Here is a 17,858-nt window from a genome sequence, read left to right on the forward strand (position 1 = left end):
GACTAAGTACGGAATCCACGGAGTACTTATATAGAAAAAGAATATCAGAGAAGATTGCTGATAATGAAATACTAGAAAACGATAACATCGAGGAAAGCTGGGAAAAACTCAAAAGTAACATTTTTATCTTTTATAAAAGAATTAGAAACGAAACAAACACTTTAGTCAGACAAATAAAAAGAGAACACGACTTCTATGGAACACAAAAGGAAATATGGAGAATGATCAGAGGACAAAGAAAAGAGATGAATGAACTAATAAAAACGAAACATATTCAGAAGGAAACTTGGGCAGACTATTTTCGATCTCTGTTTGCTAAAGATAACGATAACGAACCACCAACACCTGAAGTGACAACAAACGAAGAAATAAATATTGAAGAAGCAGAGGTAACGGAAGCATTAAGGAAATTAAAAAATAGAAAATCACCAGGAGAGGACAGAATATCGAATGAACTCCTAAAGTATGGAGGACAAGACCCGACCAAACAATTATTAAAACTAATCCAAAAAATAATAGAACAAAACAGAATACCACAAGAATGGAGATCAAGCATCCTAATACCTCTCTTCAAAAAGGGAGAAAAATCGGACCCGGAGAATTACACAACACTGAAATTAACGACCAAAGTGATAACAAACAAACTGAATAAAATTATAACATTAGCAGAAGAACAACAAGGTTTTAGGTCGGGAAGATCATGCACCGACGCTATATTTATAATTAGGCAGATTCAAGAAAAATCGTTAGAATACAACAAACCGGCATACTTATGTTTCGTGGACCTTAAGAAGGCATTTGACAGGGTCAAATTAAAGGACGTTATCCATTTATTGTACACAAGAGAGGTACCTCTAGGAATAATTAAAACGAGGGAAAATATCTACCAGAACAACAGAATAAAAGTAAAAGTAGATGAAGAACTAACTGACCTAATTGAAGCTGGCAATGGGATAAGACAGGGAGATTCCCTGAGTCCTCTATTGTTCAACCTGATCATGGACGAAATAATAAAAAAAGTAAGAACAAAAAAATGATACCAAATGGGAGAAAAACAACTTAAAGTAATCTGCTATGCAGACGACGCAATACTAATCTCTTAAAATAAAGATGATTTACAACGTATGCTGCACGAATTTAATATAACCGCTAGAAAATTTAACATGTTAATTTCCCCAAAAAAGACTAAATGCATGGTTATAACAGCAGATCTAATAAGGTGTAAATTAGAGCTGGAAGGTCAAATAGTAGTCAAGTCATGGAGTTTAAATATCTAGTCATCACACTATGCAGCTACGGAAAGCTCGAAACAGAAGTGTTTGATCAGGTGAATAAAGCAAACAGAGCCGCAGGTTGACTGAATGAAACAATATGGAAAAATAAAAACATCGGAAAAGAAGTGAAAGGCAGAATTTACACAACAGTCATCAGACCAATAATGAAATACGCGGCAGAAACACGACCTGATACAGAAAGGACAAAAAGAATGCTAGAAACAGCAGAGATGAAAACATTGCGAAAAATCGATGGTAAGACGCTGTGGGATAGAGCTAGAAGTGCAGATATACGAAGGAGATGCAAGATGGACAACATTAATAACTGGGTGAAAAGCAGAAGAGTAGAATGGAACGACCACATAAGCCGAATGACAACAAACAGAGTAGTAAGGACGGCGAGAGACGGTTCCCCAATAGGAAGACGATCAGTGGGAAGACCACGAAAAAGATGGAATGACAACTTACTGGAGGCACATTGAAAAACAGACAGAGTAATGTCTATATAAAAAGAAGAAGAAGAAAGAAGAAGAACTATAAAAGGACTTACCGAGTATGTCTTGCTGTGGAAACCATTTGTCCAATTTAACATTTCTTGGTTTGTCTGGAAGCTCTTCGCTATACTTCCAAAGCACTTTCTGCTTTAATTTTCCTAAAGCTTTAATAATACCGTATTTGGTGTCATTATTAATATCAGAAGATTCTATATTTGAACCCATACTAAAATAAACCACACCTTCTTTGGCATTATCCATAAAGTGTTTCAGATCTTTCGGCAGTTCTTTGGAAGGTTTTATGTGAAAGCCACCAATTGCTATCATATTGGGAGTTGTAGGTACAGGTTGGTTTGAGCTTTCGTGTGAGTTTAAAAGCACCAAAGAAACGTTATTAATCGCTGATTCAGCATCAGGACAATCTGGAAAGTAAGATTTCAAGATCTCTATCTGCGCTGAAGAAACCAAGAAATAATCGTTTAAGTATTCATAAAGTGTCATTATGAAGTTAAAAGTCCTCTGCCAAAAATTCATTTCGCTCGTATAACTCAAGAACATATCTGGGATGTAAGACGGAGGTGAAGGATTCCCAGTGAAGCCGTTCACCCAGAAACTTGGCCCGATTGTACTGAATAGAATTAGTGGGGCGTTGTAGTACCACTGTAACGCGTTTATAGCTTTATTTTTGAACTGTTCTATGATGATTACGTCAAAGTGTTCCTTTGATGACAGCAGCTTTTGGACGTTGGGGTGGCCAAGTGTGGCGTTGGCTAATTGATTGCCGATGATGTTCATGATGAAGACGCTTAACATGGGGTGCATTTTTTCCATATCAAATACATTGAAGATGGTTTGTTCTGAAAATAAAAACAATTATATACAATATGTATTTATGGAAAAATCTCGAAGCAGGTCGATTTTTGTTTTTAAATTACGAGTTTTTGGCATCTATATCATACTAATGACGTCATTCATCGATTACGTAATCTATGATTTTTTTTAATTATTAAAATTGGGGTCGTATGCTAGCTGATTTGAAAGGTTATTCAGTTCTCTATTCACTAACATAGACATTAACATAATTATTTATACAGGATGTACAAAATATTTTTTTAAATTAAATTGACACAAAAAGAAGAATACATGTAGTTAGGTAAGCCTGCCCTACATATAGAGATAAAGGCAAAGAGAGAATGATGATTGATATGTCTCCTAACAGCTGATCAAGGAATACAAAACTTAACGAAAACCTCCAAAAAAATAAAGGAAGGATGAGAATTTAGGAATAGGTAGTTGAAATTTATTATTATATAAGAAAAAGTTATATTATATAAGAAAATATATATTAAAAATAAGTCCGGAATTGGATAAAATAACTAATTTTAAACAACTTTTGTTCTATAGAGTTTTTTCATTAAGTCAATACTTTTCGAGTTATTTGCAAGTGAATATGTTCATTTTTAACAAAAAAAAACATGCTGTTGGGCGGTTTTTCGCAAATAACTCAAAAAGTAAGTATTTTATCGAAAAAAGTATTCTTAGCAAAAATATAGCTTATAAAAAAGTGACAAAAATGGTGTACGCACGAAGTCTTTTGACCCAGTAGAAGCAGAGTTGTAGCTAATGAGGAGTAGGTCCTTCTTCGTCAAATTTCAAATCGAATTTTTCCACAAGAAATATCCAAAAAACGGAGCACTTTCCAGGGAAAATTAATTACAACTTTTTTAAAGTGTTTAAAAAGGGTTTATTTGTATTTTTTAAAAGAACTTCTAACGTTAAAAGTAAGTGAGTTACGCTCAAAATATTGTTGGTTCCTTTTATTTTTTGGTATAAAAATCGTGAAAATCACCCCCTAATTAGCATCCCAAATAAATTTAATCGTTGCCGCTTCACACTTTACTTTTCTTATGTATTCTTTATACGATCTGTAAGTTTCATCGGTTCAAAGTGCTTCTTTTTAAAAAGGCTTTAGTTAAAATTGATTGAACAAGTCACTAATCACGAGTGTAGGTATGCAAATTTTGAACAGTCATAGCATAACCAATTTTTGTCTACCAGAAAAACAAAAAAAAATCCAAAATAATCAGAAAAACAAAACGTACATTTTATTACTGTTTGAGATTTTTGGTATACTAATAATTTTTAAGTTATTTTGAAAAAAAAAGGATTTTTTTTCTCGGAGAAAACTGTCAATTTTTGAGAAAAATCACAAGATACCTTTCTTGTTTAGAATTACCCAAAAAACCTAAAAATATATTTTTTGGAGCAATAAAAGGTGATCTTATGTATTTGTTTAAAAAAATTGTTTAAACAATTTCTGTCCAAAAATTCCGTCCGAAACTTCAGATTTGTTTAATGGGGACATTTTTGAATATGAATCCGCAGAGAAACCGAATTAGAAATGTTTTTCAGACGGGAACGGTGTCACCACATCACATGGACTAAAGAAACATTCAAAATTAAGTACAGAAATACAAATATCACGATCAAAATCAGTCAAAGCCAAACGAAAAGGGAAATTTCAAACCGAATGGATGAAGAATTGTAGGACTCACACAGAAAAGATGGAGCGATATCCTGGAATGAATGAAAGCATCAGTCTATATTTCCAAAAAAAATTATATCCCTCTCACGGGATAACGGTTCCGTCTATGGGGGACGTATTGGGAGTAACATCAGTTAGTATCAGTAGTAAATACAGGCTGTCCCGAAAAGATTGGTCATAAATTATACCACACATTCTGGGGTCAAAAATAGTTCGATTTAACCTAACTTACCTTAGTACAAATGTGCGCATAAAAAAGTTACAGCTCTTTGAAGTTACAAAATGAAAACCGATTTTTTTCAATATATCAAAAACTATTAGAGATTTTTTATTGAAAATGGACATGTATCATTCTTACTGCAGGAGCATCTTAAAACAAAATTATAGTGAAGTTTGTCCACCCCATAAAAATTATATGGGGGCTTTGTTCCCTTAAACCCCCCAAACTTTTGTGTACGTTCCAAGTAATTCATTATTATGCTACCATTAGTTAAACACAACGTTTTTAAAACTTTTTTGCCTCTTAGTATTTTTTTGATAAGCCAATTTTTATCGAGATGCGGCTTCTTTTTTAATATATTTACATAAAAATTTTATGTGGGTTTTGCTCCTTTAAACCCCCCAAATGTTTGTGTACGTTCCAATTAAACTATTATTGTGGTACCATTAGTTAAACACAGTGTTTTTAAAACTTTTGTCTCTTAGTCTTTTGTTCATAAGTCACCTTTTATCGAGGTGTGGCTTCTTTTTAAAAATATACCTAAAAATGTAAATTATAAATAAATTTTCAGATTATTAACAGGTCTTTATAATCGTACTTCACCATATACAATATGTAGTGGATTCGACAAATATTCAAAATATGTCGATAAACACTGGCTTATCGAAAAAGTACTAAGAAGCAAAAAAGTTTTAAAAATATTGTTTAACTAATGGTGCTACAAAAATAATTTAATTGGAACGTACACAAAAGTTTGGGGGGTTTAAAGAACAAAACCCCCATAAAATTTTTATGGGGTGCACAAATTTCACTTAAATTTATTTTAAGATGTTGCTGCCATAAGAATGATACATGTCCATTTTCAATAAAAAAAATCTCTAAGAGTTTTCGATATATGAAAAAAAATTGATTTTTATTTTGTAACTTCAAAGAGCTGTAACTTTTTTTGTGTGCACTATTGTACCTAGGTAAGTGAGGTTCAATCAACCTATTTTTGACCCCAGAATCTGTGGTATAATTTATGACCAATATTTTCGGGACACCCTGTATATTACGCAATGTAAACTACTCAAGATCAAGGTATTTACTTTACAGATGAATTTAAAATGTCACTTACCTTTTTTAATTTCCATAAATCCCTCCAAAACAACATCCCTGTAATTCTTTGGCGGATTTTCATCCGCGAACGGACTAATAAACGTTACTTCATGTCCAGCTTGGGCTAGCCCTCTCGCTAAAGAATTCCCGAGAATAAAGTGGCTTTTGGAAGGTACCGGGAATACCAATAACACTTTATAACTTTGAGCCAAAGAAACTGTTTTCCAAAGAAGAAGGAGACACATAAGCAACTTCATTTTTGATTTGTATCAGAAGTGTCGATGTTTTTGTTATCTACAAATGTGTATTTGTCTATTTTTATCGAATTAAATTAAAAAACGATGCATGCTTCAGGATGCACGTGCACGCATCAAGCAAAGTCAAGATCTACCAGTGGTGTAGGTAGCAATTATCTTGAATTCGGCAAGTTCAACGGCCTAGCAAATGTAAATGTTGGTCTTACAAATTTCAGTAGGAAGGGAGTCAATAGTCACACAACATTTTAAACGGGTTTTAATTTTCTCTTCAATCATAGCTGTTTAATATTATTTTTAATATTAAATGGTTATGTAACAGATGTATAACTAATAGATGATTACTAATTAGAGTAAAGTGGGGAGAAGTACCTACGCTATGGGTACATAATTCGCAAATATTTTACGGCTATCCCTACCTTTTCTGTCTTTACATGGCAAATTACGTGTAGTAAAATTCACACTGGTATGGATATGTACATATTACTAGAATGTCATTCTACTTGACAATGTCATAACTAGCTTAAAGAGATGGCTTTTGAATGTTCTTGGATAACTGTTATTTTTTGTATAATTGCAAATTATTAATTAAGTTAATAAATGTGATAATTTTTTCACTAGCTATGTATTCAGTGATTGTAGTAATATGTATCTACAACAAAAACTAATACTCAATCGAGAAAAGAGCAAAAGTGTTAAAGTGATTTTTTAATAATATATTGTTACTATGGAACGCTTACAATTTTGAACATCTTTAAAATCAAAATACTTGGATCACAGAATATATCTTAATGTATTATCTGCTTCTATCTTCCATAAATAATACACAATAAATAACTTTTTATAAAGTTTACCTCTTGAATCAATTATTTATCAAATACACTATATATATATATATATATATATATATATATATATATATATATATATATATATATATATATATATATATTGTTATATTTCTATTTGATATGAAAATTAAATTTTGATAATTATAAACAAAATTCAATTTAATATAAAATAATTTCAATTTTCTCAACCACGGGCATATAAAGTTAAAACAACCTGTATACAACAAATTGTTATATGTAATTTTAAGAAGTGATTAGAATAAGCGTACGAAACTCGGAACAATGTGCTTAGATAAACAAAGTGAATGACGCGTACCATTATCGTTCTTCTCGGAAGGTCGATCATTAGCCTATGCTAAATAAAACTCAGTGAAATAGATGATAGTTCATTATCGTTTTTCGCGGAAGGTTTCGATCATTAGCCTATGCTAAATAAGACTCATTTGAAAGAGAGAATAGGTCATTAAAATTTGTAAATAGTTAGAAAGTATTTTAGAATGGGAATTAAATATTTTCTTTTGAAATCCATTAAGCATATTTAGAAAGATTAAAAATTGGTTTTGAGGAATATTACGAATGAGAGTTGGTGGTGGAAAATTGATTTGTGAATCTGGAAAGGATATTTAGAAAGTAGGGGAATGGATGACAAAGTGAGAGCAGAATGTTTTGAGCTGTCGAGAAGTGAAGTCCAGTAGTAGACGGTAGTGTACGGAGAGTGAGAAAGCCGGTGTAGTTCCGTGAGTGTGGAGTATCTATCGTGGAACGAGAGGTAGGCCAGGTTGAGAGTAAAAGAACCTCTTTGAGCCAAGAGTTCCCGGTAGCTGATTGCAGTTTCGAAAAAGGTAGAACACAGCATCACGACAGAAGCAGGAAACGAGAGCTATACGAGCTAGTTTCAGAGGAGAACATTACTGGAAGCCAGGACGAGGTTTTGATTGCAGCCAAGGATAGCAGGAAACGGGTCTTGTGTGAAGACATTCTCAGTTGACCAGAAAAAGGTCAGTCTCATTTGTTTGGATATGAATGTATGGGTTTTTCGTATTAAATACCACATTTAAAATTGAAGAAACATAATCAATAATATCAGAAAAGCTTCATCAAACTTAAATAGAATTGTTGCTAATAAATCATAATAGTTAAATGTTAATAAAAACTTTCAATTGGAAACCAAAAGGAAATAAGATTCCCATGTATAAATGTTATGTTTAGGAATAATAAGATATAGCAAATATTAAGCAGTGATTGCCATTTAAATAAAATAAACAATATTTTGATTACAATTGTAACCCATATGTGTTATTATTTTACTCTTTTCTTTCCTATCCCGATTAGGAACCATTGAGAAATACTTAGAAGCCACGTATGTAAGTAATTAATTTTATAAAAAGCCCCGAGATTGAAAACATATTGATATGTGATCTGGTAAATTAATTAGATTATTATTAATGCATTGATTAAATTAAATGACATATAAAAATATTATCTCATATCAATAATCAAGATCACAACAACTGTCGTCCAACGTGGGGCATTGTAAAGTATTTCTAGTGGCAAATTTGAAGGATAGAAAGAGTAAAGCCGGTATTTGAAAATTTATATGCCTGTGGTAAAAAGTGAGATACTTACATTTGATAACATAAAATTTTAGATCTCTTTAGGTACAAATTTTACATAACTGATTTAATATTTTATTTTTACGATATTTACATTTGATATATTTATTGACAATTTATAATATTTGGGTGAGAAAAAGTCGTCTTGGTAACATACTAGTAAAATTTCATATTTGGCGGGGACAGTACTTCTTGAAAACAAATGTCTGTGACAAGAAGCCAAAGCAAGGACAACAAAAAACAAAAAGAACATTCAGACCAAGAAGATATTTTAGACACGACAATCATGGCATCAGAACAGCAAGAATTATCAGGAATAGATAAACTATTACAACTGATGCAACTCCAGTCACAAAAACTGGATGACAATCAACGAAAAGTGGATCGAAAAATGGATGAAACACAACAAAAATTGGATCAGAAAATGGATAAAGTGGAGAAAAAAATGGATGACAATCAACAGGAAACAAAACAAGCGATAGAAGAGAACAATAAGAAAATAGAGGAACGCATAGAAAAGTATGAAATGAAAATTAAAGATCACATGCAAAAACAAGAAATGAGAATGAAGGACCACATGAAAGAACAAGAAATGAAAATTCAAAATAAAATGAAGGAGTTAACGAATTGCCAGAAAAAAGAAATGGAAAGTTTGGAAAACAAGTTGGAAAACGCTATTCAAGCAATCAGAGAAGAAATGGAAAGAAAGATTGCGGAAATCAATATTCAACAAAATGTAGGAGAAAGAAGAGAAATGGTTATAAATAGCACAGATGACGTGAAGATAAGGTTTGGCGGGGATGTAAGAAGATTACACCCAGTGCCGTTCATAAATAGCTTGAAAAAGAAAACACAGCACATCGGAAGTTTCGAAACAGCAAAAGAAACTATCAGAAACCATCTCAAAAATGAAGCAAGCCTATGGTTCGATTGCAAAGAAGAAGAATTTGACAGTTGGCAAGAATTTGAACAAAAATTTTTGAATTATTTCTGGGGGCATTTGCGCAAAGTTGATGCCTGTTTTCGAAGGCCCGTACATCGTGAATAATGAAAATGGGATAAATAGTTATGAGTTGAGTCACAGGAACTCGGAAAAGATCCGAGGAATTTATAATATTCACGATGTATACAAATATCACGAATAAAAGACAGAATTACATGAAGTAGATAGTAAGTTAGGATATAAGAAGTAGATTAAAGTAAGGAAATATACAGGGAGTTGGTTTTGCCTCGAGAAAATTTATTTAAAAATGCAGATAAATTTTATCGAATACAAGGCGGGGATTTGTTATATTTCTATTTGATATGAAAATTAAATTTTGATAATTATAAACAAAATTCAATTTAATATAAAATAATTTCAATTTTCTCAACCACGGGCATATAAAGTTAAAACAACCTGTATACAACAAATTGTTATATGTAATTTTAAGAAGTGATTAGAATAAGCGTACGAAACTCGGAACAATGTGCTTAGATAAACAAAGTGAATGACGCGTACCATTATCGTTCTTCTCGGAAGGTCGATCATTAGCCTATGCTAAATAAAACTCAGTGAAATAGATGATAGTTCATTATCGTTTTTCGCGGAAGGTTTCGATCATTAGCCTATGCTAAATAAGACTCATTTGAAAGAGAGAATAGGTCATTAAAATTTGTAAATAGTTAGAAAGTATTTTAGAATGGGAATTAAATATTTTCTTTTGAAATCCATTAAGCATATTTAGAAAGATTAAAAATTGGTTTTGAGGAATATTACGAATGAGAGTTGGTGGTGGAAAATTGATTTGTGAATCTGGAAGGGATATTTAGAAAGTAGGGGAATGGATGACAAAGTGAGAGCAGAATGTTTTGAGCTGTCGAGAAGTGAAGTCCAGTAGTAGACGGTAGTGTACGGAGAGTGAGAAAGCCGGTGTAGTTCCGTGAGTGTGGAGTATCTATCGTGGAACGAGAGGTAGGCCAGGTTGAGAGTAAAAGAACCTCTTTGAGCCAAGAGTTCCCGGTAGCTGATTGCAGTTTCGAAAAAGGTAGAACACAGCATCACGACAGAAGCAGGAAACGAGAGCTATACGAGCTAGTTTCAGAGGAGAACATTACTGGAAGCCAGGACGAGGTTTTGATTGCAGCCAAGGATAGCAGGAAACGGGTCTTGTGTGAAGACATTCTCAGTTGACCAGAAAAAGGTCAGTCTCATTTGTTTGGACATGAATGTATGGGTTTTTCGTATTAAATACCACATTTAAAATTGAAGAAACATAATCAATAATATCAGAAAAGCTTCATCAAACTTAAATAGAATTGTTGCTAATAAATCATAATAGTTAAATGTTAATAAAAACTTTCAATTGGAAACCAAAAGGAAATAAGATTCCCATGTATAAATGTTATGTTTAGGAATAATAAGATATAGCAAATATTAAGCAGTGATTGCCATTTAAATAAAATAAACAATATTTTGATTACAATTGTAACCCATATGTGTTATTATTTTACTCTTTTCTTTCCTATCCCGATTAGGAACCATTGAGAAATACTTAGAAGCCACGTATGTAAGTAATTAATTTTATAAAAAGCCCTGAGATTGAAAACATATTGATATGTGATCTGGTAAATTAATTAGATTATTATTAATGCATTGATTAAATTAAATGACATATAAAAATATTATCTCATATCAATAATCAAGATCACAACAATATATATATATATATATATATATATATATATATATATATATATATATATATATATATATATATATATATATAAGATGGTGGTATTCTTGACTGTATATATAAATATAAAGTAGTAACTCTTGAGGATGCAGTCAGTCTATTTATTGGCCCACAAGACAAAGAAAACTCTTTGACTTACTGTCAAGCTTTCGAATTGCTTTAATTCCTTTTCAAGACATCTACAAAAATTTCAAAATATAAAAATGATGTACTTAAAATTTATTTTTCTAACTTACTAGTCGTGAGATTAAAAGATAAAGTTGTAACTTTACAAAAAAGGACAATCACACACATATTAAAATATTTAAAGCAATCTAAAACATTATGTTTATAATTATCTAAAAACATTATGTTAAACATAATGTTTTAGATTGCTTTAAATATTTTAATATGTGTGTGATTGTCCTTTTTTGTAAAGTTACAACTTTATCTTTTAATCTCACGACTAGTAAGTTAGAAAAATAAATTGTAAATACATCATTTTTATATTTTGAAATTTTTGTAGATGTCTTGAAAAAGAATTAAAGCAATTCGAAAGCTTGACAGTAAGTCAAAGAGTTTTCTTTGTCTTGTGGGCCAATAAATAGACTGACTGCATCCTCAAGAGTCACTACTTATATATATATATATATATATATATATATATATATATATTTTTTTTTTTTTTTTACATACCAAATAAATGGTGTAAGATCACATCGTTAAATCCTCCGTATATCAATGGGTACCAATAGAATAGACTAGTTTCGCGATGCCTCGCTCGTCAGTATTCGGCTAGGTACGAATTGATACACCGACGGTTCAATGATGTGTCTTAATATTTCGCACCTCAGGTGCCGAGCTACAAAAGTGCCATCTACTCTGATGACCAAGAAGTAGAAACACGACTCGAAAAGAGAAGTTTTCCACAATCTTTTGAGCTGTATTAAAAGTTGCCTGCATGCAGGGCTTCGGCAAAAGCTTTGCCAATGCTAGATTTTACATACCAAATAAATGGTGTAAGATCACATCGTTAAATCCTCCGTATATCAATGGGTACCAATAGAATAGACTAGTTTCGCGATGCCTCGCTCGTCAGTATTCGGCTAGGTACGAATTGATACACCGACGGTTCAATGATGTGTCTTAATATTTCGCACCTCAGGTGCCGAGCTACAAAAGTGCCATCTACTCTGATGACCAAGATGTAGAAACACGACTCGAAAAGAGAAGTTTTCCACAATCTTTTGAGCTGTATTAAAAGTTGCCTGCATGCAGGGCTTCGGCAAAAGCTTTGCCAATGCTAGATTTTACATACCAAATAAATGGTGTAAGATCACATCGTTAAATCCTCCGTATATCAATGGGTACCAATAGAATAGACTAGTTTCGCGATGCCTCGCTCGTCAGTATTCGGCTAGGTACGAATTGATACACCGACGGTTCAATGATGTGTCTTAATATTTCGCACCTCAGGTGCCGAGCTACAAAAGTGCCATCTACTCTGATGACCAAGAAGTAGAAACACGACTCGAAAAGAGAAGTTTTCCACAATCTTTTGAGCTGTATTAAAAGTTGCCTGCATGCAGGGCTTCGGCAAAAGCTTTGCCAATGCTAGATTTTACATACCAAATAAATGGTGTAAGATCACATCGTTAAATCCTCCGTATATCAATGGGTACCAATAGAATAGACTAGTTTCGCGATGCCTCGCTCGTCAGTATTCGGCTAGGTACGAATTGATACACCGACGGTTCAATGATGTGTCTTAATATTTCGCACCTCAGGTGCCGAGCTACAAAAGTGCCATCTACTCTGATGACCAAGAAGTAGAAACACGACTCGAAAAGAGAAGTTTTCCACAATCTTTTGAGCTGTATTAAAAGTTGCCTGCATGCAGGGCTTCGGCAAAAGCTTTGCCAATGCTAGATTTTACATACCAAATAAATGGTGTAAGATCACATCGTTAAATCCTCCGTATATCAATGGGTACCAATGGGTACCGAGGATTTAACGATGTGATCTTACACCATTTATTTGGTATGTAAAATCTAGCATTGGCAAAGCTTTTGCCGAAGCCTTGCATGCAGGCAACTTTTAATACAGCTCAAAAGATTGTGGAAAACTTCTCTTTTCGAGTCGTGTTTCTACTTCTTGGTCATCAGAGTAGATGGCACTTTTGTAGCTCGGCACCTGAGGTGCGAAATATTAAGACACATCATTGAACCGTCGGTGTATCAATTCGTACCTAGCCGAATACTGACGAGCGAGGCATCGCGAAACTAGTCTATTCTATTGGTACCCATTGATATACGGAGGATTTAACGATGTGATCTTACACCATTTATTTGGTATGTAAAATCTAGCATTGGCAAAGCTTTTGCCGAAGCCCTGCATGCAGGCAACTTTTAATACAGCTCAAAAGATTGTGGAAAACTTCTCTTTTCGAGTCGTGTTTCTACTTCTTGGTCATCAGAGTAGATGGCACTTTTGTAGCTCGGCACCTGAGGTGCGAAATATTAAGACACATCATTGAACCGTCGGTGTATCAATTCGTACCTAGCCGAATACTGACGAGCGAGGCATCGCGAAACTAGTCTATTCTATTGGTACCCATTGATATACGGAGGATTTAACGATGTGATCTTACACCATTTATTTGGTATGTAAAATCTAGCATTGGCAAAGCTTTTGCCGAAGCCCTGCATGCAGGCAACTTTTAATACAGCTCAAAAGATTGTGGAAAACTTCTCTTTTCGAGTCGTGTTTCTACTTCTTGGTCATCAGAGTAGATGGCACTTTTGTAGCTCGGCACCTGAGGTGCGAAATATTAAGACACATCATTGAACCGTCGGTGTATCAATTCGTACCTAGCCGAATACTGACGAGCGAGGCATCGCGAAACTAGTCTATTCTATTGGTACCATTGATATACGGAGGATTTAACGATGTGATCTTACACCATTTATTTGGTATGTAAAATCTAGCATTGGCAAAGCTTTTGCCGAAGCCCTGCATGCAGGCATATATATATATATATATATATATATATATATATATATATATATATATATATATATATATATATATATATATATATATATATATATATATATATATATATATATGAGCAATATTTCTACTTTTCGGTGAATTTTGTGGGGAGGGTCCTCGGATTTTCTTCAAATTTTAGTATGTTATTGGACCTATTTAAAAAACGTTACCCTGAGACTTACAGACCCCTAGGGGCCTTAGAGCCCTAGATAGGGCCCGTCAAAGACCCAAAAAAGGTCGTTTTTGCCGTATATTTGACAGGCTGTATATCGGCTCCCGTTTAACCGATTTTGACTTACCAAACGTCATTGTCTTTGTAATTTTAAGTAGTTTTTTCAGTGACAATTTCAAGGCTTTAGTCAATAACCCTGATTTTTGGGACCATTTTAAGTAACGCTAAAAATTTCAAAAAATTACTATTTTCAAAAATTTGTCAAAAATCTAATTTTAATCCGATTTTCATTTTCTGGACGACAGTTTAAAGGTATTAAAAAGGGCTTTAAAATGATATTTTGTGAGTTAAAATCCGTTTAGTAGAAGTGGAGATAAAACAGATTGAATATAGACATTTTTGTAAAAATGGGGTTTTTACGGATTTTCAAAGTGCTGACACGTTTTGGGGTATATATTAAATTGTACAAAAAATTTTTTACAGGCAGTTTTTTATATAAATAATAATGTTTCATTGGAGATTTTCTTGGCCCGAGCCTCTATCTACCTTATATAACCCTCTAAAAATGAGTATTTTGTTACTCAAATGAGACAACTTAACAAACAACTTACGGCTTATTTCTATCAATCAGATAGCCTGAAGACTTTATCTATCACAGATTATAAAAGTAGAGATTAAAACCTTTTATTTAAGGGGTCATACAAACTTCTAGGTAGCCTAGAAGTGCAGTTATGATATTTCAAAGTCTTAACTAAAATCAAAGTATCAATTCTGTGAACGCTACTTTTATAGACTAAGAGCCGCTATAGATGAAATTTGATAATTATTTTAAGCACGATAAAAGCCTAAAACTTAAATAGTAGAACCTAAAAGAAAAGCTATGAACACTCTGCCGTCACTTTTTAGAGGCACACACCTCGACAGTGGCGCATCAAACATTCTACTTATGGAGGGGATAAATAAATTAAAAGGTACCCTCCCTCACTCCCAGAATTATTTTTTTTTATTTTTTAAAGTTATACGTGATTCAAAAATAAGACTCAGTGTAATTTCAACCCGCCTCCCCTGTTTTCCTACCCCCACCATCAAAAAGTTCATTTCTCGTTTTTTATTTTTTTTAGGTGGGATGTAATCAATTTTAAAATTTCAAAAAATTCACACGCATACTTGTGGCTTTTACAAAACATGCCTATTTTTTATAGACACGTAGGTTGAGTGACGTAACCTAAAAAAAATTATTTTTTTATTTTTATAAACTTTTAAACGAAAAACTTTTTTTTGGGGATGGCTGTTGGACTATTTTGTTTTAATCTTGTGTATTTTATCAAATGCTATATTTCTAATTTATTTCAGAAGTTTCCGTAAGGTTCTCCATCTTCAAAAATCCAAAAAATTGTTTTTCGAGGGGGTTTTTGGGGGTTTCAACGTATTTATCCAATTTTTAAATATTCTACAGGACACAGTTACTTCAATTAACATATAACCTATAAAAAAACATTAATTTAATCTATTTTGAAGTCTATAAAATAGGGAAAATCACCAAAAATCCCCTAAAAAACAGTTTTTTGGATTTTTTGGTGGTGGGGGAAGGGGGATGGGGGTGGTGTGTTAAAATTACACTGAGTTTTATTTCTTAATAACGTAGAACTTTAAAAAATTAACAAAATTGAATTCTGGGTGTAAGGAAGGGTACCTTTTAATTTATTTATCCCGTTCATAAGAGGAAAGTTTGATGCGCCACTGTCGAGGTATGTGCTTCTAAAAAGTGACGGTATAGTGTTCATACGTTTTCTTTTAGGTTTTATTGTTTAAGTTATGGCCTCTTATCGTGCCTAAAATAGTTAACAAATTTCACCCATAGCGGCACTTAGTCTATAAAAGTAGCGTTCACAGAATTGATACTTTAATTTTAGTTAGGACTTTGAAATATCATAACTGTACTTCTAGGCTACCTAGAAGTTTGTGTGAGCCCTCAAATAAAAGATTGTGATCTCTACTTTTCTAATCCGTAATAGTTAAAGTCTTCAGGCTCTCTGATTGATATAAATAGGCCGTAAGTTGTTTGTTAAGTCACCTCATTTGAGTAACAAAATACTCATTTTTAGAGGGTTATATAAGGTAGATAGAGGCCCGGGCCAAGAAAATCTCCAATACGAAGTTATTATTTATATAAAAAGTTACGTCTAAAAAAATTTTGGTACAATTTAATATATACCCCAAAACGTGTCAGCACTTTGAAAATCCATAAAAACGCGATTTTTACAAAAATGTCCATTTTCAATCTGTTGTATATCCGCTTCTACCGAACGGATTTTAACTCTTGAAATATTGTTTTAAAGACCTTTTTATTACGTTTAAACCGCCGACCAGAAAAAGAAAATCGGATTAAAATTAGATTTTTAACAAATTTTTGAAAATAGCAATTTTTTGAAATTTTTAGCGTTACTTAAAATGGTCCCAAAAATCAAGGTTATTAATTAGAGACTTGAAATTGTCACTGATAAAACTACTTAAAATTATAAAGAAAATAACGTTTGGTGAGTTAAAATCGGTTAACTGGGAGTCGATATACAGCCTGTCAAATATAGGCTAAAAACGACCTTTTTTGGGTCTTTGACGGGCCCTATCTAGGGCTCTAAGGCCCCTAGGGGGCTGTAACTCTCAGGATGACGTTTTCTCAATAAGTCTAATAACATACTAAAATTTGAAGAAAATCCGAGGACCCTCCCCACAAAATTCACCGAAAAGTAGAAATATTGCTCATATATATATATATATTTATGAAAAAACAAAAGATGTAGATCTTTGAAATGAAAAAACAAAAGATGTAGATCTTTGAAACACACTCAGTGATCAAAAGATCCACAGGTACTGGTTTGTATGTGTAATATATAATATATAATAGGTTTGTTCCAACACGACTGAGAACCGTACATGTAACGATCACCGTCCTGCGCAGTACCATGGAACGTATGTTTTCGTTCCCATGGAACCCATGGAACGTTAATTTTCTAGTAACGAAACGGTAATCTGACGGTTCTTGGTCGTGTTGGAACAAACCTTATATAATCCGAAGTAGTGGATGTGTGAATTGTTCGTAAGGGGATTTTTCCGCATTCTCTATTTCATTTGTTTATATATATATATATATATATATATATATATATATATATATATATATATATATATATATATATATATATATATATATATATATATATATATATATATATATATTGTTATATTTCTATTTGATATGAAAATTAAATTTTGATAATTATAAACAAAATTCAATTCAATATAAAATATTTTCAATTTTCTCAACCACGGGCATATAAATTTAAAACAACCTGTATACAACAAATTGTTATATGTAATTTTAAGAAGTGATTAGAATAAGCGTACGAAACTCGGAACAATGTGCTTAGAATAAACAAAGTGAATGACGCGTACCATTATCGTTTCTTCGCGGAAGGTCGATCATTAGCCTATGCTAAATAAAACTCAGTGAAATAGATGATAGTTCATTATCGTTTTTCGCGGAAGGTTTCGATCATTAGCCTATGCTA

The 17,858-nt window shown here is 32.7% G+C and overlaps 1 protein-coding gene across 1 annotated transcript in view; it reads right to left on the reverse strand.

Moving 5' to 3' along the window:
• LOC126882749 (uncharacterized) overlaps positions 1 to 6,465 on the reverse strand; it is a 76,141-nt gene extending 69,676 nt beyond the window's left edge. The window contains exons 1-2 of the mRNA XM_050647741.1: positions 5,651 to 6,465; positions 1,825 to 2,625 (exon numbers count right to left, since the gene is read on the reverse strand). Coding sequence (XP_050503698.1) covers positions 1,825 to 2,625; positions 5,651 to 5,888 — 1,039 coding nt within the window. The 5' untranslated portion in view covers positions 5,889 to 6,465. The remainder of the gene's footprint in view (positions 1 to 1,824; positions 2,626 to 5,650) is intronic.
• Between the last annotated feature and the right edge of the window lie 11,393 nt (positions 6,466 to 17,858).

Source organism: Diabrotica virgifera, chromosome 3, assembly GCF_917563875.1.
Source record: "Diabrotica virgifera virgifera chromosome 3, PGI_DIABVI_V3a".
NCBI lineage: Eukaryota > Metazoa > Arthropoda > Insecta > Coleoptera > Chrysomelidae > Diabrotica > Diabrotica virgifera.